General features: G+C 39.7%; 1 protein-coding gene and 1 pseudogene across 1 annotated transcript; one reads left to right on the plus strand and one right to left on the minus strand.

Moving 5' to 3' along the window:
• Nucleotides 1-827: 827 nt before the first annotated feature.
• On the minus strand, nucleotides 828-22,280 carry LOC123499076 (dedicator of cytokinesis protein 3-like). Its single transcript, XM_045246678.1, has 5 exons — nucleotides 22,110-22,280; nucleotides 17,019-17,105; nucleotides 16,615-16,711; nucleotides 16,313-16,409; nucleotides 828-1,820 (listed from the first exon to the last, which is right to left on the minus strand). Exons 1-5 carry the CDS (start codon nucleotides 22,144-22,146, stop codon nucleotides 1,740-1,742), a joined length of 399 nt encoding a protein of 132 aa, XP_045102613.1. The 5' UTR covers nucleotides 22,147-22,280; the 3' UTR covers nucleotides 828-1,739.
• Nucleotides 22,281-22,670: 390 nt separating this feature from the next.
• On the plus strand, nucleotides 22,671-26,506 carry LOC123499096 (annotated as a pseudogene).
• The last annotated feature ends 644 nt before the right edge of the window (nucleotides 26,507-27,150 follow it).

The following is a 27,150-nucleotide window of genomic DNA, read 5'->3' on the forward strand; positions in this document are numbered from 1 at the left end:
AATCCCCTACAATATGTGATTTTAGCCTAATGTAGGGGGTAGGGGATGCCTACAGGGAAAATAGCAATTTGCAAGGGAAACTAGAGAGTTTATTGACAATATGTAGGTGAATGTTCTTTTTTTTTATTTCAAACACTAAATATTTGTCTGGACACCCATTAGTTTATGAAATATGGATTATATATATATATATATATATATATATATATATATATATATATATATATATATATATATATATATATATATATATATATATATATATATATATATATATATATATATATATATATATCTGACACAACATGTGGGAGTATGGTGCAATGTGGCGAGGCACTCCCTTACGACGAGAGTCGATCGCTTATTTCCGCGTACATCGTCCAGTTTGACATGATAATATACCAAAGAAAAGTTAATTTTTCGATACCAGAAAGTTTTTTTTATTTCTTTTGTAGTGAAAGAATAAAACTGCAAAAAGTATAAATACAGTGGTGCCTTGGAATACGAACTTAATCCGTTCAAAATTTTTTTCCTACTCTAAAACGTTCTTACTCCAAAGCATCAAAATACATGTATTCTTATTGAAGTAATTATAATCTGTTCCAAACCACCTCCCAAGACAAAAAAAATTCTATTTTCCACTAATCTCTTACTTTTTTAATATTATTACTATATATACTACTACTATTATGCTATATCTATAAAAGATAGGAAAATAAAGCAGGAAAGTAAGCAAAATGTAATACAATGAAAATTCAACTTCTCGTGGTCAGAAACAAGCATCACCACATCCTCATGTGACTCCATCAAGCCAGCACCGCACACTCTTATATAAGCCAATAAGTTTTTTTTCTCTGATATACTGCATTCATTATGGAAAATAAATCAGGGAAGTAAGCAAATTGTAATATGAAAATTCAACTTCTTCATGGTCAGAAACATGCGTCGTTTCCTAGTCAAGACGGTCCCTGACCACGACGGCCCTCCCCGACAGCCCCGTGTTTACCATGACGACCCAACACCAAATTTTAAGTTATTATCCTCTTATTTCTTTCATTATGTTAACACGTTAACCGCGGATGGCAACTCAGAATTTCTGAGATAGTGTTTTGTAGTATGGAGCGTTAAAAACAATAACGTATTGGTACACCGGCGTACTGTACCTTGCGCATATAGTGCATATATGCATCCAGGGTGTAACACGACTTTTTGTAAATATTCAAAGAGGTGAGAGAACATGCATTTCTCAGCAGAAAATGTTATATATACATATTCATTTTACGGTTTTGTTTACCCATAAGATGATTTGAACATTTCTGAGAGGCGCGCGATAGTTCATTGTGTTGTTTATGAGGTGACGACAACTGTTGCTGGCTTGCTGCAGCAGCTGGAGGTGCCACTCAGCTAAATACTGAATGTTTTAATATTATGTTTTGCAATCTTACATTTAAGACAGATTGCATCAACAAGTATGCAATTTACTGATAAACATTACACGATATCATTATTGTGGTGATTAAAAGCACTCACGTACGGTACTACGTGGTACAGTACCTATCACTGGGTGAGGAAGGATGAGGAGAGATGGGGGAGTCTGTCTTAGTATAAGATGCTGTATTAACAAGTATAATTTAAAATCATCTTACAGGTAAAAAAAAAAAAAACTGAGGCCGTCGTGGTAAACATGGGGCCGTCAGCTGGGGGCCATCAGGAGGGGACGTCATGGAGGCCCGTCGTGGTCAGGAGCTGTCTTGACCATGACCCAGCGTCAACACATCCTCCTCAGCTGACACCATCAAGCCAGCACTATGCACTCTTATCTAAACCAATAACAATTCCAATATTGTCATGCATCATAATATGTTTCTGAACTGCTTACTTATACACAGAAATACATGTATATCCTATATCTCACCAATAAATACATAAAAAATGATAAAATACAGCAAACTGACATAAGCGCTCTCACGATCCTCACGCTTGGCGCTCTCACACCTACACAAACATATCCTTGTAAAAGCTGATACATGATTGGCTAAGCATCTACCATCTTGAAAACAATGGGCCAATGACAGGCCTCGATATATGACAGATAGCCTCAAGCATAAACAAACTGTGCGGCATAAAGGAGTGCGGCTTCAGAAAAGTGCCAAGATCATGCCTGAAATACTCTATCGTAAGAGCCATGATCGTGCCTGACGGGCTATAAGGGTTAAGGCTTTTAATTCATGAGTTGGATACTCTCTCTTCCCCTTGGATCCTCTAGAGTCTTCCATACGTTTATCTGTATGTCTCGTGACCATGTGTGCTGCTACACTAGGCAATGATCTTAATAACTAAAAACACTTAATATTATTATCTCAGGCACTACAAAACAACAACCAAACAGCTGCAAACAACACTCCTGAGGCACTGACACAGCGTGGTGCCCCAGCATGCAGTCAGCTGATCGCGCAGTGTTGTGCACAATCTGTTGACCGCGGTTGTTATTGTTCGCACTTCAAAGCAAAGTTCGTCCTCCAATGCAAAAAAAATAAAAATTTTTGTTCATAATCCAAGTTATTCGTACTCAAAAGTGTTTGTACTCCAAGGTACCACTGTATATTTATTTTCACACAACAATATATGCATGTACAAAAAGAAATTTTGGGATTGGCATAGGTAAAAATAGGGGAAAATGTGCACGAGTGGTAGGTGAAAGTAGGAGGAAATGTGCATGAGTGGTAGGGAGAAATTAAAATTTAGAGTAACAGCCTTGTGGCCTGTCCGTTGCTAATCTGCGTCACTCTCGGCCCAGCCGGCATTCCCCAGCCCTAAGAAGCACAACTTCCTGCCTTTCAAAGATAAGCTTGAGCTTATAAGAAAGTGTGAGGCAGGTATAGTTCACAGTGTCGTTGCACTGCAAATGGGTGTCCCTAGATCAACAGTATCAATAATTTGGAAGAATAGGGACAAGTACCGCGAGACAGTTGCATCATATAAGTGTTTTTATTTCCAAAAATGTACTGTACAGCACCCTATTGTGTTTAATAAAGAAAAAGTTAGATATAAATTATTTAGTTTAGGTTAGTGTTTTTTAAAGGTTATAGTGATGTTTTGGGGGGGTTTAGGCTGGAGGTTGGTCCCTGTCCCCCCTAATTCTTAAGTATCCTATGGGAAAAATTGCTTCACGATTCTAATTAATGCTGATTCGACCGATGAAAGACCGCCCTAACCATGTCAAATTGCGAGGATCCCATGTACATTATAATGACTTAGTTTTAAATTAAACTGCTTAAATGTTTAACTTCATAATTTTTCATTAAACCTTTCACTGTACTATGATGCACTCTTGCTTTGTTTACTTTCAATGGAAGTTCAAGTCAGGGGGTCAAACTTGTTATCATTGGTTCGCTTAACGAAAATTCGCTTAACAAACATTTTTTTAGGAACATAACCTGTTCGTTAAGCAGGGGTTGCCTATATTTTGAAATTACTACCCTCGATTCAATAAACGGTAAGAAATATTCACAGATATGGTATCTGCTCATGTCATCCGAGACGGCCCAGTACGGGGGACAAGGGGTGATGATGTTATCCACGCCACACTTCCCCGCCACTCACAGTACTGACTTTAACTTCACCACCCTTGGAGCCTGTTATCTCTTCCCCTCTCCCCTTTTTTTAACTGCATTACATATTACTTACATGCATTACTAATTACATAAATAAATGGAATATTAAAGGGTCTATTGCAAGCACAAATATATTCATTATAATTATGGCAAACATTCAAAGCCTACTACCAGCGGCGAACCATGCAGCAACTGATAAAGTGTACAGATGGGCCTGGCAAGCCCACTATCAGAGAATGGTGGAAGTCATACCATCAAGCACACCTTAGGTAACATCAAGTCATCTTGGGACAAACTGAAGACGTCTACCATGTACTTAGCGTGGAATAAAGTATGGCCAGAATGCGGGCATGACTTCCCAGGCTTTGCTGAAGACAACATCAGTGTGATCAGAAATGACATAGTAAATCTGTTCCATAGGGCTGGCTTCGATGAAGTTGATGGTGATATGTTCAAGATCTTTTGGAAAGCCATGCTGAACCTCTCTCAAATGATGAACTTATAGAGCTAGACAAGGCATCACAGGAGGCAGAAAAAAAGGAGACGAGGAAGAAGAACCTGTGCATGACCTGGACATCAAAACTCTTAGAGAATGTCTTGGTGGTATCGAAAAAGCTCTCTAGACCCTGAAGGAACGTGACCCAAATCCTGCCAGGAGTAGCAAAGTGACTCATGACATAGAGAAGTGTCAAGATTTATCAAGAAATCTATGATGAAAAAACAAGAAAAACCAAACAGTCCTCCATCTACTCATTCTTTAATCCAGTCAGACATGCTGTCCCTGTCACACCTGCCAACCCTGCTACAGCTGGCCCTTCCTCCATATCCTCTTTCTTCAAACCATTGAAACGTGCTGACCCTGCTACAGCTGGCTCTTCCACATCTGCTTCTGACAGTGCAGACAACAAGGTCTTTTCCTCGTCTGCCCACTCAGCGGAAGATGAGTAAGGGTTGAAATCCCTACTGTCCCTTAGCCTCGGGAGGGACATCATCTGATAGAATACATGGCAACTAAAAGGTAAATAAAAACATTTTCTGTTTATTTCTTTTGTGCAGTACTTTACATTTTTTTTTTTTTATATATGACTATTTTCATGTACAGGCAACCCCCGTTTAACGAAGGTTCACACAACGAAATTTCGCTACAACGAAAGTTTCATTTTACTACCATCTGCTCGTTTAACGAACACCAAACTCGCTTTAACGAAGTTTTATCCAGGTAATTTTTTCCAAATTTGAAAGCCCCACCATATCACGCAAGCTGACAGGCTTTTGAATACACCAGGAGCTGCTGGTACTAAGGCCTGCCTCAGGAAAAATCCTGGGACACCTATAGAATAAAGATCAAGATCAAGATCAAGCCTCTCGTGGACAACATGCGCAACATAACAGCCTCAGCAGCAGCTTGTCTTCCCTAGCTCAACTTACACCAAAACGCCCTGCAATTGGCCTAGTGTTCGTAAGAAGACCAGAAAGTCTCTTACTCTCCAAATGAAACTACATATCATTCACAGACATGAGAGAGGTCAGAAAACTATACCAGTGCTGGCCACTATCTTGACTCCATATTATACTGTCTCTATTTTCAAGTCAGCAGACTCTATTAAGAAGGCTGGTGAGACCATATCTTCCTTGCAAGCTAAAACAACCACCTGAACTCGTGACTCTACAATGGATAAAATGGAAAGCCTTGTGGAAATGTGGTACATAAGTTTTGTATGCAGTACAATGATGTGCACTTTGTTTATATTCCACAGGTTGCCGGTTAGTGTCTTTCCCGTTTCACTCTTCCTCCCTTCATAAAGTTAAGATCAACAACATTATAAAGTTACATACATACATACATTAGTGTACATTATAATGACTTAAATTAAACTACCTAAATGTTTAACTTCATAATTTTTACTTTCATTAAACCTTTTACTGTATTATGATGCACGCTCACTTTGCTTACTCTCAATGGAAGTTCAAATCAGGGGGTTAAATTTGTTATAATCGGTTCGCTTAACGAAGTTTCGCTTAACGAAGTGTTTTTAGAATAACCCTTCGTTAAACGGGAGTTGCCTGTATATATATATATATATATATATATATATATATATATATAGGCAACCCCTGTTCAACGAAGGTTCACACAATGAAATTTTGCTACAACGAAGGTTTCATTTTACTACCATCTGCTCGTTTAATGAACACCAAACTTGCTTTAATGAAGTTTTATCCTGGTAATTTTTCTCCAAGTTTGAAAGCTTCGCTGTATAACGCAAGCCGACAGGCTTTTGAATACACCAGGAGCTGCCAATACTAAGGCTTGTCTCAGGAGAAATCCTGGGACACCTGTGGAATCAAGATCAAGATCAAGATCAAACCTCTCGTGGACAACACGTGCACCACTCACTCACCTGTTCAAAACATTAACCGCATCTCGTCTTCCCTCGCTCAACTTATCACCAAAACGTCCTGCAATATGGCCTAGCGTTCCTAAGAAGACCAGGAAGTCTCTTATTCTCGAAGTGAAGCTGGATATTATTCACAGACACAAGAGAGGCGAGAAAATTATAGCAATGCTCGCCACTATCTTCCCTCTATTTACTGTCTCTACTATTTCCAAGTCAGCAGACTCTATTAAGAAGGCTGGTGAGACCGTATCTTCCTTGCAAGCTAAAACAACCACCTGAACTCGTGACTCTACGATGGATAAAATGGAAAGCCTTGCGGAAATGTGGTACATAAGTCTTGTATGTGATACACTTATATGCCCTTTGTTTACATTCCACAGGTTGCCGGTTAGTGTCTTTCCCGTTTCACTCTCCCTCCCTTCATAAATTTAAGATCATCAACATTATAAAGTTAAGTACATACATACATTAGTGTACATTATAATGACTTAAATTAAACTGCCTAAATGTTTAACTTCATAATTTTTACTTTCATTAAACCTTTCACTGTACTATGATGCACTCTTGCTTTCTTTACTCTTAATGGAAGTTTAAGTCAGGGGTTAAACTTGTTGTAATCAGTTCGCTTAATGAAGTTTCACTTTACGAAGTGTTTTTTAGGAACATAACCCCTTCGTTAAGCGGGGTTTGCCTGTGTATATATATATATATATATATATATATATATATATATATATATATATATATATATATATATATATATATATATATATATATATATGTATATATAGTAAGTCCTCGTTATATGGTACATATGCGTTCCTGGAAACCTTACCGCAAATCAAAATTATCATATACCGAACCCATTATAACATGTAATAATAGGGAATGCGTTCCAGCACGTCAAATGAAAATACAGGCAACCCCGGTTTAACGAAGGGGTTACGTTCCTAAAAAACACTTCGTTAAGTGAAACTTCGTTAAGCGAACCGATTATAACAAATTTAACCCCTGATTTGAACTTCCATTGAGAGTAAGCAAAGCGAGAGTGCATCATAGTACAATAAAAGGTTTAATGAAAGTAAGAATTATGAAGTTAAACATTTAGGTAGTTTAATTTAAGTCATTATAATGTACACTAATGTATGTATGTATGTAACTTTATAATGTTGATGATCTTAACTTTATGAAGGGAGGAAGAGTGAAACGGGAAAGACACTAACCAGCAAGGTGAAGTGGATGGGCTTGCTACATGTTTGAAGAAAGACAAGATTGTGGATTGTTTTGCATTCTTATGTTTCACGTCATATAATTCTCTGTAGATTTTTATTGCCTGTTCCATCTGATTAGCCACATTGTTACTCCTTTTGGGGTTAGGGTCTTGTTCTTGCAGCAATTCCATTGCAGAGTCAATTAAATTGAAAGCTTTTTGCAGAGTCTTGATGTCTAATCCACGAACTGGTTCTGGTTCATTTTCTTCCTCCTTTTCCTTCTCAGCAGCTGCTCTCTCAAACTCTAAAAGCTCTTCGTTGCTCAGAGGCTCTGCATGACTCTGCAACAAGCCATCTAAATCCTCCTCATCCACTTCAGTAAAGTCCACTTCATGGAATAGCCTGACAATATCCTTATTCACTTCAGTTATGGAATCCAAGAAACATTGAAAGTTGTTACAACACTCTGGCCACAATTTTCCCCAGGCAGCATTCACTGTAGAGCTTTCCACCTCCTCCCAAGAGGCTCTAATGTTGTCAATGGCATGTCTGATGATGTATGATTTTCACCATTCCATGAGAGTGGTTTTATCAGGTCCATCTGTGCCTTTAATCAGCTGCTTCATCATGCGACGTTGGTAGTAAGCCTTAAAGGTTTTAATTACGGTTTGATCCATTGGTTAAATCAGTGAAGTAGTGTTGGGAGGAAGGAACACCACTTCAATGTTCTCAGCCCAATCTTCCATACACTTTGGATGACTGGAAGTGTTGTCCAGGATGAGAAGAAACCGATTTGCTATGTTATTTGCAGAAGCATATTCAGTTAGTTTAAGTGCCAATTAAGAGCTGAAGTAGTTCTGGTGTATGGTTGTAGTAAGCCAGGCATTCTTGTTTGTTCTCCACATGACAGGTAAATAATCTTTGATTAGTCCCTTCAATGCTCTCGGATTTTCTGAGTGGTATATCAACATTGGCTTCAGTTTCAGGTCGCCTTCAGCATTTCCTCCCAAGAGAAGTGTGACTCTGTCTTTGGCAGCTTTAAAACCTTTGGCATGTTTTTCTTCTTTACTTATGTACGTCTTGAAGGACATTTTCTTCCAAAAAATGCCTGTTTCATCATAATTGATCACTTGCTTTGCACTGTAACCCTTCTCAGCAATTAATTTAGCTAACTCTGGCTTGAACTTCTGTGCAGCTTCATGATCAGCACTGGCGGCTTCACCTGACACCTTCACATTATGTAGGTTGGACCGACGCTGAAAACGATCAAACCAGCCTTTGCTGGCCTTGAACTGCACATCCTTCACATCCATCTCAACCTTCAAGGTTTCAATAATAGACAGGGCCTTTTCTGAAATGAGGCTCAACGAGAGTGGGGCATGCTGGCGTGTTTGGCTGTCCATCCAAATTTTAAGTAATAATGGGTTCCCGATGTTTTGTGAGCAATTTTACCTGCAGGCTTGAAGCATTAGCTGCTGCCTCCTTAACACTTGAAGCATTCCTCAAAACAGAAGCAATTGTTGACTGTGGTAAATTCAGGGAACAGCTTATGGCTGACGAGCCTTCCCCAAATTCTTTTCTCTTGACTGTATCAAGCTTCGTTTCCAACGTTAAACTTTTCCTGGCTCGTTTAACCTTACTCGCTTCATCAAGATCCAAATTACGTTTTGGTGACATTTTGGACAGGAATTGGTCTTAAATGCAGAGAATAATGTAAGTAAATCACCGAGCATAGTCTCACTGATATTCGTCGTGGTGGCGCGAAAGTGACTGGTTTGTTGTTTGTCGCAGTGCGCAGTGCAGCGGGAATTTCAAATATCATAAGTGCGAATTTTTTATCGTAAATCGAAAAAATGGTAGTAATTGTCAATTATCATATCTGCGAATTTATCGTATACTGAACTAGTGTAAAACGAGGACTTACTGTATATATATATATATATATATATATATATATATATATATATATATATATATATATATATATATATATATATATATACAGTAAGGTCTCAGTTTACATCAGAGTTAGTTCCTGAAACATGACGTAAGTTGATTTTGTACGTACCTCGAGTTTCCGTACATTTCAAAGCATATTATCGAGTTTTCAACCAATCATTGTTTATGGTCATTCAAGTATGTAAAAGGTTATATTGTTATATTATTTACAACTATGTAGGAATATGAAACACAAGCTTGTTTTTGTTGTTGATTAGGGCCGCGAATGCAAAGGACTGCAGGTTGCCGAGAGGGGTGGACGCCTGAGGCCGCCAGGAAGGTGGGCAGGTCAAATGTTGTGACACCCAGGGCGGACAGCTGGGAGCGTAGTGCAGTGCGGTGGGAGTAAAAGCGTGGGAGCAGGAAATGCAATAGGAAAGGGCAATAGGGATCAGCAGACAGGCACAGACGGTACAAGTAAGCTGCGAGTGTCGTGTGGCCCAGGCGAAGGCTCCGGAGTTGTTATTGTTGTGATGGTGGGTGCGCGAGCCCTCAAGGTCATCAACCTCCCCGTTGTCATGGTAACGGGCTTTTCTTAGCATCACTGTTATCACTAAGGAGTTTTCTCTTTGGTGCCATTGAGCAAGATACTAAGAACTTGAGTCAGTAAACGCAGAAGTAGGATAACACTCTTGCCAGGGTCGACGGTGTGGTGGAACTGAGGCAGGGTGTTATTGTATTCAAGCGTGAGGCAGGTAACCACTAGTGACGCCTGGCGGCCAACAATAACAATAAATCCCGCGCTTTACGATTTATAAATTTTCAATTTTTATAATCTTAAATTGCCTTATAGTGGACTGACGTAACTACGAGTTTGACGTAACTTGAGACCGACGTAACCCGGGACCTTACTGTATACAGTGTTCCCTCGCTATTTCACGGTTCGACTTTCGCGGCTTCACTGTTTCGCGGTTTTTATACATACTCATAGATATCTCGGGGTCTGTGGCGTCACTTATTAATGCTGTACATACAGTAATTCAGTAAGTTGGTGTGTAATAACGACGAGAATGTACATAAAGCACTGTGTTCGTATACATATACAGCCTCACCCAACATCTTCCTTTGTTGTATTCAAGGCCCATAGAATAGAAGGTCGACCTTACGTGCAGCTCTAAGGGGGTGAACCTGCTGACGTCATAGTGACATCAGCAGGTTCATCACTTCACGTTCTCCCTCTGCCAGCTGAGCAAATCATACTTACCTGGCACAGGAGACAAGTTTTGTGAAGGCTTCTCTGCCTCCTATTACCACCCCACACCCTCTACTTGTCAGAAGATCTCTCTCTCTCTCTCTCTCTCTCTCTCTCTCTCTCTCTCTCTCTCTCTCTCTCTCTCTCTCTCTCTCTTTTACCATTGTATCATTATCATATTTAATGATCTCAATACTCTTGCTGTTATTAATTATTGTTGTTGTTATTATTATTATTATTATCATTATTATTATTATTATTATTATTATTATTATCATTATTACTATTATTAAAATTTTGCTCTTATTATTATTAATATTAATATAGTGTTGCTGTCTTCGTTATTATTATTATTATTATTATCTGATTTTTACGTTACATATATAACTGAGGTAATTTATGTCTACACAAGTAACTGAATGGGGACTTCTCAATAACTAGACATCAGAAATTTACTTCTCACTAACTAAACATCAGAAATTTACTAATGTCTTAAGGTGCAAAATTACCAGAAAAAAAATAATGGTTTTCATTGATCACATACTACATACTACATATTATATACTACTGATAATTAAAACAGTCACGTACTGCACAACTCGGCATTGTGACCGATGTTGGTGTGGAACAGAGAGAGAATGGGAGAGAGAGAAGCATGTGAACACCTACCAGGCAGCTTGCTAAGTGAACCAACATCCCCGCTCTGACTACTTGTGAACCTGCTGACTCCACAGATATGCATATTAGACCCATTTTGAATGCCTCGTAGGTCGACCTTCTATTCCATGGGGCTTGGTTGTATCTTGCCAGTCTCATCCACGCTGTTGACTATCTCGCATACTGTATCTTAGTGTTGTGTTTGCGACAACTTTTTTTGTTTAACCCTTATGTTCCGGTGATTAAACTATTTTCCAATATCCCATGATGATTAAAAATGATAAACCTAGAAATTGTCAGAAGAAATTATTTTCTCTTTGTTATTCTGAATACAATGATGTACTTTCTAGCTCGATGTGACCTCTGAAAGTTTAGTTATTGCCTTATCAAGGATTCCTCCTCCGCCCGCTGTGTGATCCGTCAAGCAGAAACAGCTCGGTGAGCGATGACACCGCACAAACACACACACACACACACACACACTCTCTCTCTCTCATCTTGGAAGAGAAATTGTACACTTCCAATGAGAGAGAGAGAGAGAGAGAGAGAGAGATAATTCCTTCACCCCTTTTCATATCAAGTTTCAAGCAAATAACATGTAGGTATCATCTCTCTCTCTCTCTCTCTCTCTCTCATACACACACAAACGCCCACTTGATCGTCTTCCCAGAACACGAAAGGCACGCCTGCGTCTCCATGAGCCACTCTGGGTTCTCAATACGATGTTTGGAGTCTGTTCTCCATCACCACTATCTCTGTCTTCTCTCTGTTCCGAAAAAACAGGTGGATCCTCTGAATCATTTTCCGAGTCTTCACTACTGCTGTCTTCGCTTTCTTCAGTTTCTTCCTCATAATCACTGTCACTGTAGTCAGGCTCAGAAGCACTGCTGAATAAAAATTATCTGTCTTGTTCCATAGTGAGTTATGAACTGAGACGTCCCTTTGCTCTTATCAGGGTGCTTTCGACACAGCAGGTCGCTGGGGTTGCCAAGTGTCGCCCTCAGAGTGGGAGAATAGCTTCATTACCCCTAAATATACAGAGCTAGTGGCAACACTACGGGAGGAAAAAGAAGCCAGATACAGGCAACCCCCGTTTAACGAAGGGGTTACGTTCCTAAAAAACACTTCGTTAAGCGCAACTTCGTTAACCGAACCGATTATAACAAGTTTAACCCCTGATTTGAACTTCCATTGAGAGTAAGCAAAGCGAGAGTGCATCATAGTACAGTAAAAGGTTTAATGAAAGTAAGAATTATGAAGTTAAACATTTAGGTAGTTTAATCTAAGTCGTTATAATGTACACTAATGTATGTATGTATGTAATTTTATAATGTTGATGATCTTAACATTATGAAGGGAGGAAGAGTGAAACGGGAAAGACACTAACCGGCAACCTGTTGAATGTAAACTAAGTGAGCATCATTGTACTGCACACAAAACTTATGTACCACATTTCCACAAGGCTTTCCATTTTATCCATTGTAGAGTCATGAGTTCAGGTGGTTCTTTTAGCTTGCAAGGAAGATACAGTCTCACCAGCCTTCTTAATAGAGTCTGCTGACTTGAAAATAGAGACAGTATAATATGGAGTCGAGATGGTGGCCAGCACTGCTATAGTTTTCTGGCCTCTCTCGTGTCTGTGAATAATATCTAGCTTCATTTGGAGAGTAAGAGACTTCCTGGTCTTCTTACGAACACTAGGACAACTGCAGGGCATTTTGGTGGTAAGTTGAGCTAGGGAAGACAAGCTGCTGCTGAGGCTGTTGTGTTTTGACTGGGGAGTGAGTGTTGCACGTGTTGTCCACGAGAGGCTTGATCTTGATCTTGATCTTTATTCTATTGGTGTCCCAGGATTTTTCCTGAAGCAGGCCTTAGTACCAGCAGTTCCTGGTGTATTCAAAAGCCTGTCAGCTTGCGTGATATGGTGGGGCTTTCAAATTTGGAAAAAAATTACCTGGATAAACCTTCGTTAAAGCGAGTTTGGTGTTTGTTAAACGAGCAGATGGTAGTAAAATGAAACCTTCGTTGTAGCGAAATTTCGTTGTGTGAACCTTCGTTAAACGGGGGTTGCCTGTACTTCCACTCGCCATCTGACTCGAGAAACCACGCATGGAGCTCAAACATGAGGCGCGAAAATTCTTGATTATGGGAACGATCACCGTCACTACGGACACACTGATGCAATCGCCGGAACATAAGGGTTAAGTAGTGATTCGTTAAGCCCTTACAATGCCGCCTAAGTCCTGTGCCCCTGCAAAAGCTTCCTCTAGTGAACCCAAGAGGAAGAGGAAGATGATGACCATCAGTGAAAAAGTTAAATTTATGCATATGATCAAAGAGGACAGAAGAGGGTGAGTGTTACATATCATGTGAGAGGAGGGGGGAGGGAGGGAGGGAGGGAGGGAGGGAGAGAGAGAGAGAGAGAGAGAGAGAGAGAGAGAGAGAGAGAGAGAGAGAGAGAGAGAGAGAGAGAGAGAGAGAGAGAGAGAGAGAGAGAGAGAGAGAGAGTAAATGTATGCTTACTGTATAAGGTTTTATAATTAAATAGATTTAACCCATACAGCGTCAGCAGATCAGAGACTTTGTGATTTCGCCAGTGCTGGCCACATCATGGATTTTTTTTTTTTTTGCTTAACCACTCTTAAATGATGTGAAACAAATAAAAATGACAGTCATTCCTCCCAGAACTGACTGGAAGTGGTATTAATTGGTGCAAGATATTTTGCGCTAAGGTTAGCGACTTAGCAAAGCCTTATGTGACTAGTTTATTTGCTTCCTCGTTTCTCACCAGTCGATCCCCGAGTTGGACACATGCATAATATCAGTCCTGAGTTGAAAGAAAAACAACATGTCATGTTTTGCTGTTTGGGAGTGTTTGTGGCTAAAAATAAACACGAGATATCGCGAGGGAGTGTTGCCTTTCGCGGTGCAAATATTTTCTGAGTAATATGTACTTGTTTTTCCTTATAACAAAGCAATTGGAAAATTCTTATTTATGTCATACAAAGTTTTCACTACTACAATATAACAGTTACCAAAATCATCTGAAATGGTGAGAGTAAGTAATGAAAATTACGCTGCGTTCATATTAGCGGAGTTGAGGCGTCAGTTTACCGCTACACCGAGCTGAAGGCAGCAGAAACTGCTAAAGTTCAGATATGTAATAAATAAATACAGGAAGCATTTATGTTAGCAGGGACGAGGAGGCAGCATGGGCAATGTCTACAGTGCATGATGGCAGTATACTGGTAGGTTTTGAGGACGCAATACCTCCGAAAATACGAGGAAGCTCGCTGACGTATCTCATACGTCTCTGACGCCCGGTTCACTCAGAGTAGCCGACGTATCTCGTACATCTCTGACGCTGTACGGGTTAAGTAAAATACTGTATGTGTAAAGTATAAATACTGTTAACATATTTTAAACATTCTGGTACCCACATACACATACACCAAAATTCTTGTGGTGGGGGTGGCAAATCCTACTTCGCGGTTTTTCACCTTTCGCAGGGGGTTCTGGTATCCATTAACCGCAATAAACGAGGGATCACTGTACAGTAAAGTCCCGGGTTACGTCGGTCTCGAGTTACGTCAAACTCGTAGTTACGTCAGTCCACTATAAGGCAATTTAAGATTTAAAAAATTGAAAATTTATAAATCGTAAAGTGCGGGATTTATTGTTATTGTTGGTGGTTGCCCGCCACACCGCCCACCTCACGCTTGAATACAATAACATCCTGCCTCAGTTCCACCACACCATCGCCCCTGGCAAGAGTGTTATCCTACTTCTGCGTTTACTGACTCAAGTTCTTAGTATCTTGCTCAATGGCACCAAAGAGAAAACTTCTTAGTGACAGCAGTGATGCTAAGAAAAGGAAAACCATTATGCTACAAGAAAAAGAGGACATAATTAAAAGACATGAGAAGGGAGGCAGCAGCTGTGTGAGAGGGAGGGAAGAAGAAAATGGGAAGCCCGTTACCATAAGAACGGGGAGGTTGACGACCTTGAGGGCTCGCGCACCCACCATCACAACAATAACAACTCCGGAGCCTTCGCCTGGGCCACACGACACTCGCAGCTGACTTGCACCGTCTGCGCCTGTCTGCTGATCCCTATTGCCCTTTCTTATTGCATTTCCTGCCCCACTGCCCACGCTTCTACTCCCACCGCACTGCACTACGCACGCTTCCAGCTGTCCGCCCTGGGTGTCACAACATTCGACCTGCCCACCCTCCTGGCGGCCTCAGGCGTCCACCCCTCTAAGCAACCTGCAGTCCTTCGCGTTCGTGGCCCTAATCAACAACAAAAACAAGCTTGTGTTTCATATTCCTACATAGTTGTAAATAATATAACAATATAACCTTTAACTTACCTGAATGATCATAAACAATGATTGGTTGAAAACTCGATAATATGCTTTGAAATGTACGGAAACTCGAGTTACGTACAAAATCGACTTACGTCATGTTTCAGGAACATAACTCTGAGGTAAACCGAGACCTTACTGTATACATATATATGTATATATGGAGGAACATATCATAGGTGACCAGAGAGAGAGAGAGAGAGAGAGAGAGAGAGAGAGAGAGAGAGAGAGAGAGAGAGAGAGAGAGAGAGAGAGAGAGAGAGAGAGATTAACACCTTCAGTTCTGTCAAAATGCTTCCATTAGGTTTGCCAGCAATTCACCTATTTCAGTCAGGTTCATAGTTGCTGGGTCGTTCTGCTATAGTACATTTAAACTAATACAGTGAAAGATTATATGTGTTTGCTTTATCACCCTCGGGGAAGCAGTACTGTGAACGAATGACAGTACTGTAAACTCTTAACAAACATAACAGTGACATAACATAAAATTATATCTATCTTTTCAAATAATCTTAATTCCACCGTAATACTAGTGTATAGACTTATGGTATATTTTCCTGCACAACAAGTTTTGCCTAAATCATTCTTATGAGATTTCCTTTCCTTTTCCAGGTCAGCCTAATTTGCCTGATTCATGAAAAATGTTGAAGAAGGTTGGGCATTGTGTTACTTTGTAAATGATTCTATCATCAGTAAATCATGCCTAATTGTTGAGCTACTTTCCCTCCCATTCTAAGTCATTTCTACAAATGACACTGCTCTAAAAGCCATTCATCTGTGGAATCCCAAGAAGTAAGCTATATTTACACACACACTGAAAGCAGAACAACATATACTAGTGAACTGTGTATATATAGTGTCTCAGCAATACTCACTACATAAAGGTTTTTCCATATTTGTCCCCATTCTCTTAATACTGATGCAGCTTCTTGAACAACAGGGTCCTCCACAGGGGTCACCGTCTCATACAACCTGAGGAGCAACCTTGTGGTATGAACCAGGATGTTAATGACAGCTAATATAATTTGAAAGATCATTACTAAGAAATCTATAACAATAAGCCAACATAAAAAAAATACAGATTACTTTATATTTTGTCTATCATATTGAGTTAGAAATCATTGACAGATGGGGTATTTGCCCCATATGAAAAGTGATCACTGTATTTAGGCTTTACCCTTCATTGTCAATCTTGAATGGCTTCAGGTGGATAAACTGGGCAGGAAATATACCCTTTAAGTTCCTGTTCCGTGTCGAGAACCCCCTGTACCATCCTAGAAATGGAAATAAGTAGAACATTAACAATAATTTATCATTAAAAATAAGTTTCATAACATTAGAAAATGTTTATGATATCCCAATAAAGAAAGATTCTCAATACTCATTAACAGCATTGCATTCTTATGACAACTCCAATTTAATCTCATACTTTGGTTCAAATTTATATGCAGCACTTACAGACTACATGAGAGTTCTGCTGTCATGCAAAAGTAACACTTATAACTAATAACAAAATGACAAGTGTTTCCCTTCATTCTCAGTACAAGGACATATGTGATCCAAGTCTCAGTAGTCACTCACCTGCACACTCCTCCAACACTTGCACCGTCTCCCCAACATCGAGGCGAAGGGTTTGTGGGACCGAGTCATGGTGAAAATTGTGGATTGCTGTAAGATAAAGGTTTTGCATAATACAAGTTATGTGGCAATGGTGTCTTCATATTTTGATCAAGTTTAATTTGAAAGCTTTAAAATTTGTCACTCGTCAGACTCACTGTGAAATGCTTGTGACTAACTAATTACAACTGTTGTTGGTAACTGACTAAATATAACATAACATAAACATAAATAATAGGATAACAAAGGGCCACCAGGGCCCATCTAGGTTATCCTGTATCAGTCGCACAGCGACCTCGTCATCAGTACTTAAAGATACACTTACAAGTACACAATACACTTACAAGTACACATACATTATATACTAATTCTAAATATTTGGCCCATTAACAGGGCTAAGTCCTACATCGAATTCCTCTACAATCTGTAATCCCCATACATGGGGATCATGTCTTGTTTAACTATAGTAAATTTCTTATAAAACTATCATGCAGCGCTATACATAATTATAAATCTAATAAATTTAAGTGCTTATCTAATCTGTTTTAAACATTGTCAAACTAGTGCTATTTACAACCGTCTCTGGCAATGCATTCCAGAAGTCTACCACCCTATGACTAAAGAAATATTTTCTTATATCTAACCTGCAGCCTTGCTTTCTAATCTTCCTGCCATGATTTCTAGTCCTACTTCCTCCTCTAAGGTAAAGAAAGATCTCACATCTATGTAGTTTGTATCTGAGAACATTTTAAATAACTCTATCATATCCTCTTATACATCTCCTCTCAAATGAAAACATGTTTAATTCCTTTAATCTATCTCTATACTCCAGGCGCTTTAATGCTGGTATCATCCTAGTTGCTCTTCTCTGAACTGCTTCTAACATGTTGATATCCTGCCTATAGTGGGGTGACCAGGCCTGTATGCAATACTCTAAATGGGGCCTAACATAGGAATTATATAAGCTACGCACCACTTCCTTACTTTTATAACTAACATTTCTATTTATAAAACCCAGGATCCTATTTGCCCTATTTCTTGCTTCTAAACATTGCTTTGAAAATTTCATAGTCCTGTCTATCACTACTCCTAAATCCTTTCCTTCCTCTACTGCCTCTAGCCAACATCCCTCCATCTCATAGTTAAAGTTTGTGTTGTCTTTACCTAAATGCATAACCTGACACTTTTAGAATTAAACTCCATCTGCCACCTGTCTGCCCATGCTATCAGCCTGTCCAGGTCTCGTTGTATTCTGTAATTGTCCTTTTCACCCTGTACTGCACATGCTATCTTAGTATCATCTGCAAACTTTGATACTTTGCTACTAATTCCTATATCTAAATCGTTAATGTACACCAAGAAAAGAAGAGGTCCTAGCACTGATCCTTGGGGTACCCCACTAACCACTTCCTTCCACTCAGACATTGCCCCATTTAATACTACTCTCTGTTTCCTATCAGAAAGCCATTCACTAATCCAATCAACTAACCTACCCCCTATCCCATGTAGTCTCAATTTGTACACTAGCCTCCTATGCGGTACCTTATCAAACGCCTTGCTAAAATCTAGATATATAACATCTATGCTATTTCCATCATCTAACTCCTTGGTAATATATTCTAAGATATCGAGCAAATTTGTAAGACAGGACCTCCCTGATCTAAAGCCATGTTGGGTATCTCTAATTAATCTATTCTCATTTAAATGCTCCCAAATACTACCCTTAATGATTTTCTCTAGTATCTTACATACTATACTAGTTAAACTGATCGGTCTATAATTATTCGCATCATCCTTCCTACCTTTTTAAATATTGGAGTAACATTAGCTAACTTCCAGTCCTGAGGTATCTCAGCAAACCTAAGTGATCTTTCAAAGATTAACTTAAGTGCTTCAGAAATACTGTCTACACCCTCCCTAAGTACTCTGGCATGTAGCTCATCAGGACCACTAGCTTTCCTATCGTCTAGTTCAAGAATAAATTTCCTAATAATTCCCGGTTTTATATCAATATTTTCTAAAGCTCTTAAACTACTCGTCGCACTGTTTGTAACAGGATTTCCTATTCTTTCCTAGTAAATACTGAAGAAAATTGTTCATTCAATAATTCTACTATGTCTTCATTTTGATCCACTACTACACCATCTTTTCTGAGTGGTCCAATCCTATCCTTATTTCTTTTATCACTGACCTTGTAATAACTATATAATTTTTGGGATCTTTACTCCCAGCTCTAGCTAGTTTTATCTCTGCCTGCCTTTTACTTTTTTTATAACCTTACTCAAATCATCTCTGACCTGTCTGTACCTAATCAAATCTACATCTTCCCACTTTTCTGCAACTCTCTGTATGCCCTCTTCTTCTCTCTGATCTGGCTACCTATCTCATGAGTCCACCATAATGGCTTCCTGTTTCTCTGCCTTATATCTTTGTAAGGGATACACTGCATCACTATACCCTTTACTACAACCTTAAAAATATCCCACATCTCCTGTGCAGTTTTATTTCCAAAACTATCTTCCCAGTTTACCTCTCCTAATAACTGACGTAACCTACCATAATTGCCTTTCTGATAGTTTGGGACTCTAGTCTTATTCACTATATTATCCCTACTGGAATTAATGATAAATCTAATTATATGATGGTCACTGTTTGCTAAAGTCTCTCCTACCTCAACTTCCTTTAAACAATGCTCAATATTTGTTAGTACTATGTCTAAAACCTTCCTCCCCCTAGTAGGTTTATCTACCATCTGCACTAAATAGTTATCCTGAAAACTTTCCATAAACTTATTTTCACTAGCATCTCCTACCATCCTCTCCCAGTTTACTGACTTAAGATTAAAATCCCTAAGATAATTGTCTGACTAGTACACCCCTATTTATCTCATCTACCATAAGGTTGTCTACATCTGCTGACTGGTTAGGTGGTCTATAAAAGCTCCTACTCTAATAACCTTACTTTTGTTTACTCTAACATCCAGCCATAAGGACTCTACTCTGTTATCTACCTTAATACCATTAACCTGACTGGAAATGAAGGATTTTTTACATAAATAACTACTCCTCCACCTATCCTACCAATTCTCTGGTGTAAATACATAATGTATCCATCTACTTCATATTCTTTCCTATTTTCCTAAACTTTTCCTCATTTACCCATGCCTCTGTGACACATACAACATCTAAGTCCTCCTCAACTATATAACTAGATAACTCGTCCTTCTTGTTCCTAAGACTCCTGGCATTTACATAAAAACATTTAAGTCCTGCTACCTTCCTAGATGCTGTCTCCTTATTTGGAATCCTAATCTTATTCTCTCCTATTTGCACCTGGAAATCTTTCCTAATCTTTTCACTATCTCTGTTTATCCTATCTAATTTATGTCTAGCATCTTTCTTCTGGAATGCATTTGCTACCTCACCCCTACACTCCATCCCAACTCCCCTCCAGACATCCACTCAGCACATCCACACCCTTCCTACTCAGATGCACACCATCCCTAGCATACAAATCCTTCGCCCATAGAACCTATCCCATACATCCACAAAGCTGACACCCACATCCTTACACATCCCTTTTACCCGATCATTCACACCAATGGCTCTAGACAACCATTCCTGCTAACATACACACGAGGCAAGATTCCTGACACTACACACCTCCTACCACTCTCCCTTATCTTGCCTAACATTTCCCGAAATCTTGCCACTAACTCCTCCGACCCACCTGCTCTGACATCGTTCCCACCTACGTGCAAAACTACTACACCCTCCCTCTCCATCCCCCCAACCCTCTTCTGCACCTCCTCACTCACTGCCTTCACACCTGCACCAGGCATACACACGTTCGTCCTCCTATCCCTGTCTTTCCCACAGAAAGTGCTATCTAAATACCTAACCTGAGAGTCACCCACCACACACACCTGAGGTGTGCTAGGCACAACCATCCTCCTCCTCTCCTCTACCCCCTTCTTTCTCCTTTCACTCACCACAACCACTTCATTCACTCCACTCTCACTTTCTCTCCCTCCCCTCCAACAAACCGAACCTATTTTCACACTCAACAGGTTTAGTCCTATCCTCCCTAACTGCCTCCGCTTTCCTTCCCTCGCAACCTGCCATCTCTGCCCATCCTGACTACTATCTTTCCCAGTCTGGCTCGCCTGCTCCCTCTTCCCCACTCTGCTCTTCCCGACAGAGGGCCAAGCCACCCTGTCGCCCTCAGAAGGTCCAACCTTCGGCCTAACACTGATCTCCTGCCTAATTTTTTTCCACTGCCTCCCCAAGCCTCTTAACCTCCTCCTTCAACTCAAAGATGAGAACTTCGTTCGCACTTTTCCCCTCACTTAGCTTTCTGATTTCCTCTCGTAATTCTCGGTGCTCAAGAGAAAGAACTAAATTCTCGCTCTTGAGCCTACACACCATACACTCAGAAAATAAACTGCTAGTAGAGTGAATGACAGCACACTGTTGATAATTACTGAAAGGTACTGATAATGACTGATGGGCTGGAAATTTCTTGTGACTGACTGAATATTACTAATGATGACCAATTGACAGACTGCAAAACACTGACTAACAGTAAATGGTTGGTAATAACCAAGAAGTAGTAGAAATGACTGACTGACACACCAAACACCACTGATTGATTATAACGTGCTATAGGTATGTTATGATTCATTAACCACTGCTAACAAAACAAAATACCAAGTGATAATTGTAACTTAAAACTACACTCCTATACACTGATAACTAATCACCTGATACTAAACTAGTGACTGACTAACTGACAACCAACCAAGTAACTGATCAAGAACTGCAAGATACTAAAATCTAACCTAACCTATACATAATCATATACTGAAAACCATGCAGGTGATACGAAATAAATAACTAACAAGCCAGCCAGCCAACGAACAAACAAACTATCAGACACAAACCACTGACACTACACGAAGAGAGCAAGGCCATCACGCCAAGGGGGACAAGAACCTGACATTTGTAGTGCCAGCGATCCAGTAACCACCCCGCCCTTCGCATCTCTGGTACTCACCTACGCCAAATTTCTGGTTTTTAGTTGGTGTCCACATATTCAGACTTCCATGAGGGTGGCAGAGATGCTAATCACTACAGCAGTGGTCTAGAAATGGAGGTAAAAGGTTGCATCATGACAGCTCTGTTAAGATGTGCATATTGACTATTTACTTTGGTCCTTCTTGAAGCTGGACACAGGTGGCGCCTTCCTCGCCGCCTCATCTCCTCCCGCCAAATTTAACTTATTCTATCTCTATATTTACCCTAAGATATAAAAGAACGTAAGGAGAACTACGAGAAGCCATTCCGATATGAATTATAGTTATCGTTCTCACCCATAACTTTGTCTAATCCTCTTGAAGAAAAAAAAAAATGAAATTACTCTTACCTGGTTATCTTACCTGGTGGGGCCGGGTCCATGTTACGATGTTAGTCAGAGACCAACAGATGCCCCGTTGAGCCGCATTCTGCTGATGTGCCAGCTCATCATTTGTAATACTTAATTTGTAAATTACTGAACAAGAAAAACTGGATAGTGCATCATTATCGACAAAAAAAAAAAAAAAAAAAGCAAGTAAGCATGGATCGCGTTGATGGTATAAACTGGGAGAGGACTTTCTCTCATAAAGTCTGTCACCTAAGTGTTTAGATAGATTGACTTTAAACGAAGGAAGAGATTGAATGACAACTAAGTCATCAGGAAGACAGTTCCACATAGCAATTCTTCTAACACTGAAAAAGCGTCTGAGTATTTCCAGTTGGGCTCTGACTTGTGCTATCTTGAATTGGTGTTCTCTCGTTCTGTCAATGGAGGACTGGATACAGACTTCACTAAGAGAAATGGCACGGTTACCGTCAATGTTAATGTCATTGCCTAAAAGTTTACCTTGCAGATGATAAAGATATTTAAATCCTTGAGTCTTTGAGAGTAGCTGAGATGGTTCATGCCCCTTATCTATGTAGCCCAGCGTGACAACGTCTTTGAACTGATTCTATTGAGGGCAGACAGATATGCTGCATGTTCAAGTAGTGGTCTTATATGAGTAACAAATAAGAGCATCATAAAAGATGAAGCACGATTAATTGTACATTTAAGTAGATTATGTGACACTACCCAACTGCACAACTTTGGCTGTGTTGGTGATATCTAAAGGAGGAATCAACCAAAACACCCAAATCAGTAGCAGACTCCTTGATTGGTATAGGAAAGCCATCAAAATTGTACTGACCCGAAGCAGGAAGAGAAAACCAATCCATAGGGTGTCAAATGAAATGCACAATAGCACATTTAGAAACATTCATTGCTAAACCCCAGGAGGAAGAGACTCTGTGGAGGCAATCAATATTCCTTTGACAAATGGCCATGTCATGTAGTATGATGTGAGAAGAGTCAGTCTTGATAGCAAGGTATATTTTCAGGTCGCCAGCAAAGATTTTAGTACTAGTAGTAATATTGTGAGTCAGAAAATTTACATAGAAAAGAAAAGGAAGTGGTCCCGGAACTGAACCTTGAGGCACACCACTGTGTACGTCATAAGCCTGTGGTTATAGGCTACTGATGATCCACTACTACATTCATTACTCTGCCAGTTAAGAACTCTTTAATCCAACTGAGGACCTTACCAGTGAATGCCCAATTTAACTAGCTTATCCAAAAGTATGGTATGACAAACTACATCAAAAGCTTTTAAAAGTCAAACAAAATTAAATCTACATTAAAACCATTATCCAAAAACTGAGATATTTCGTTGTATGTCAAGATCAGTTGGTCCTCAGTGGAGCGTCCAGCATGAAATCCAAATTGATCATTAATTAATAGGTCATTAGCACCAGCATAATCGTATATAAGGAGCAACCAAAATTGTTCTACAAATTCATAAATGGAAAAATAAGGCAAAAAGAAACAATAGAAAGGTTAAAAGGAGAGAACAGGATGGTGGAAGACCCAAAAAGTATGGCAGAACTGTTAAATAGCAAATTACAGAAGGAAAGGAATCCAAATTCGAAAGACCACAGGGTAATAGAGAGACCGTTTATATGAAGGAGATTAAAGTAACCAAGCTTGAAATAAAAGAGTTGATGACGGAATTAAATGAAGAGAAGGCAATGGGACCGGATGAAATCTCAGGCAGAATATTAAAAGAATGTAGGGAAGAACTAGCAAGTCCTATATACAACATCATAAAATGCTCAATAGAAAATGGAACAGTACCAGTACAAAGGAAAAGAGCTGACGTGGTTCCCATATATAAGAAAGGAAGAAAAGAAGAACCTATGAATTACAGACCGGTATCACTAACTAGTGTAATGTGCAAGATGTGTGAAAGAGTAATAAAGAAACAAGGGGTCGAGTTTCTTGAAGACAACAAATTATTATCAAATAGCTAATTTGGTTTTAGAAAAGGTCGGTCGTATGTAACAAATTTACTGAGTTTCTACTCTAGAATAGTTGATAGAGTACAAGAGAGAGAGCGGGATGGATTGACTGTATTTATTTTGTATTTAAAAAAGGCGTTTGATAAAGCACCACATGAAAGATTACTGTAGAAGTTAGAGGAAAAGGGTGGCTTAAAAGGAAGCACATTGAGATGGATAGAAAATTATTTGAGGGGGAGAGAAATAAGGACGGTAGTTAAAGATATGAAGCCTAAATGGAGAGCAGTAGAAAGCGGAGTGCCACAGGGGTCAGTATTGGCGCCAATACTTTTTCTCATATATATAAACGACATGCCAGAGGGAGTGAACAGCTACATTAATCTGTTTGCGGACGATGCGAAACTGTGCAGAGTTATAAAGCAAAAAGAGGATTGTGAAATACTGCAGGAAGACCTAAATAAGATCTGGAAATGGAGTAAAGAGTGGGAGATGGAATTCAATTTGGACAAAAGCCATGTCATGGAAATGGGAAAGAGTGAAAGACGACCAGTGGAAATCTATGAAATGGGAGATGAAGTAGAACTAGAGAAAGTTAAAAAGGAAAAGGACTTGGGAGTGACGATGGAAGAAAACAATCAACCGCCATATTGATAGAATTTTCAGAAAGACATAATTTACTAAGGAATATTGGATTAGCATTTCACTACATGGACAAACAAATGATGAAGAAATTGATAAGTACTATAATAAGACCCAGATTGGAATATGCAGGAGTTGTGTGGACCCCCATAAAAAGAAACACATAAGGAAGTTGGACAGACTACAAAAAATGGCTACAAGAATGGTTCCAGAATTTGAAGGGATGATATATGAGGAGAGACTAAAGGCTATGGATCTACCAACCCTGGAACAGAAAAGGGAGAGAGATCTGATACAAGTTTATAAATTGATTAACGGAATGGATCAAGTGGGTAATGAGAAACTGATCCTGAGAGAAGAATATGACATTCGAAGCACAAGATCGCATAGTAAAAAACTGAGGAAGGGAAGATATCTGAGAGATGTTAAAAAATATAGTTTCCCGCAAAGATGTGTTGAGACTTGGAACAGTTTGAGTGAGGTAGTGGTGTCAGCAAAGAGTGTGCATAGTTTTAAAGAAAAAATGGATAAGTGTAGATATGGAGACGGGTCCACACGAGCGTAAAGCCCAGGTCCTGTAAAACTACAACTAGGTAAATACAACCAAGTAAATAGTACACACACACCGGCAGGGCCAGCCCGACGCATAAGCGAAATAAGCGGTGGCTTAGGCCTCGAGGCCACAAGGGGGCCCCCAAAAGCAATAAAAAATATATTGTAGCCTATTTGTTATTTTTCGCCCATGTATAAATAGTTATTTCTATATGATCAAAGATATGGAGACAACATGGAGATGTAAAAATATATCATAAGTAATGTTATGTGGTTCTTTGTACTTAAATCACCCATAGATTGTGCTAAATCACCCTTAAATCCAATCAAGTAGTATTTATATGGGATCATAAATGCTCTTCGGGCGGCCATTTTTTTTCCTGGGTATTGCAGATCGGGCACCACCCTCTAATATTCTTCCATGGGATCATGGGAACCCTCTCCAATGGAGTAATTTGTCCCGCTGCTAGGCAACAAAGGCCATATAGCTGCTAGATGTCATTAGTGGGATTCGAATCGATGCCCCGCAATCTACCACCATCGTGACAGAATGCGGCGCCTTAATCCGCGTGACCACTAGGAGCCAAGCGTCACCGTAAGGTTCTGCGTGACAACATCTAGGGCATCACCAAGCCCGCTATCAGTCGGTTGTCTCGCCGAGGCGGCGTCAAGCGCATCTCCGGTCTCATCTACGAGGAGACTCGTGGGGTGCTAAAGGTGTTCCTCGAGAACGTCATCAGGGATGCCGTCACCTACACCGAGCACGCCAAGCGCAAGACCGTCACTGCCATAGACGTTGTCTACGCCCTCAAGCGTCAGGGATGTATCCTCTACGGATTTGGCGGTTAAATCTGGAGTCAGTCTGTCTTGAATTTGGTGTCAACAACAGCAACTGCAAACATTAAAAAAGAAAAAAAAAAAAAAAAAATCAACATAAATAAGGACACTAAGAGTGGGTGAAGTAAACCATTTGTGTTACTTTGTTTTAGGTAGGCCTACAGTACAGTAGCTCTGTTCATTTATATCATTAAATATTTGTGTGGTATTTATCCATTATTTCATTTTATTCTTTGTCTTTGTACAATGGAATTTATAATTATTTTTGTGAGCTAATAAAGTTGAAATTTGGAAGTGTTATTTGTTTTTATTGATCTTGCATTACAATTTATTGTTCCACATTGCCGTTGCACTTTTTTTTTAAACCAAAAATAATTAAACATGACACATTTACAGTAAGAACATTGTCTACCTGTTTATTTACTTAGGGGGCCCTCAAATACAATTTCGCTTAGGGCACCATGGAGGCTTGGGCCGGCCCTGCACACCGCGTAGTGTACTGGTTAGCAGGCTCGACTCACAATCGAGAGGGTCCGGGTTCGAGTCCCGGAAAGCGGCGAGGCAAATGGGCAAGCCTCTTAATGTGTAGCCCCTGTTCACCTAGCAGTAAATAGGTACGGGATGTAACTCTAGGGATTGTGGCCTCGCTTTTCCGG

This window comes from Portunus trituberculatus, chromosome 49, assembly GCF_017591435.1.
Source record: "Portunus trituberculatus isolate SZX2019 chromosome 49, ASM1759143v1, whole genome shotgun sequence".
In the NCBI taxonomy this organism is placed as follows: domain Eukaryota; kingdom Metazoa; phylum Arthropoda; class Malacostraca; order Decapoda; family Portunidae; genus Portunus; species Portunus trituberculatus.

Excerpts from the sequence above, each read along its gene's own strand:
- LOC123499076 (XM_045246678.1), bottom strand. The coding sequence starts at position 22,146 with ATGTGGACACCAACTAAAAACCAGAAATTTGGCGTAG. Across the intron at positions 17,106-22,109 it reads AAACCAGAAATTTGGCGTAG|CAATCCACAATTTTCACCAT; the intron begins GTGAGTACCAGA and ends TTTATCTTACAG. Across the intron at positions 16,712-17,018 it reads AGTGTTGGAGGAGTGTGCAG|GATGGTACAGGGGGTTCTCG; the intron begins GTGAGTGACTAC and ends TTCCATTTCTAG.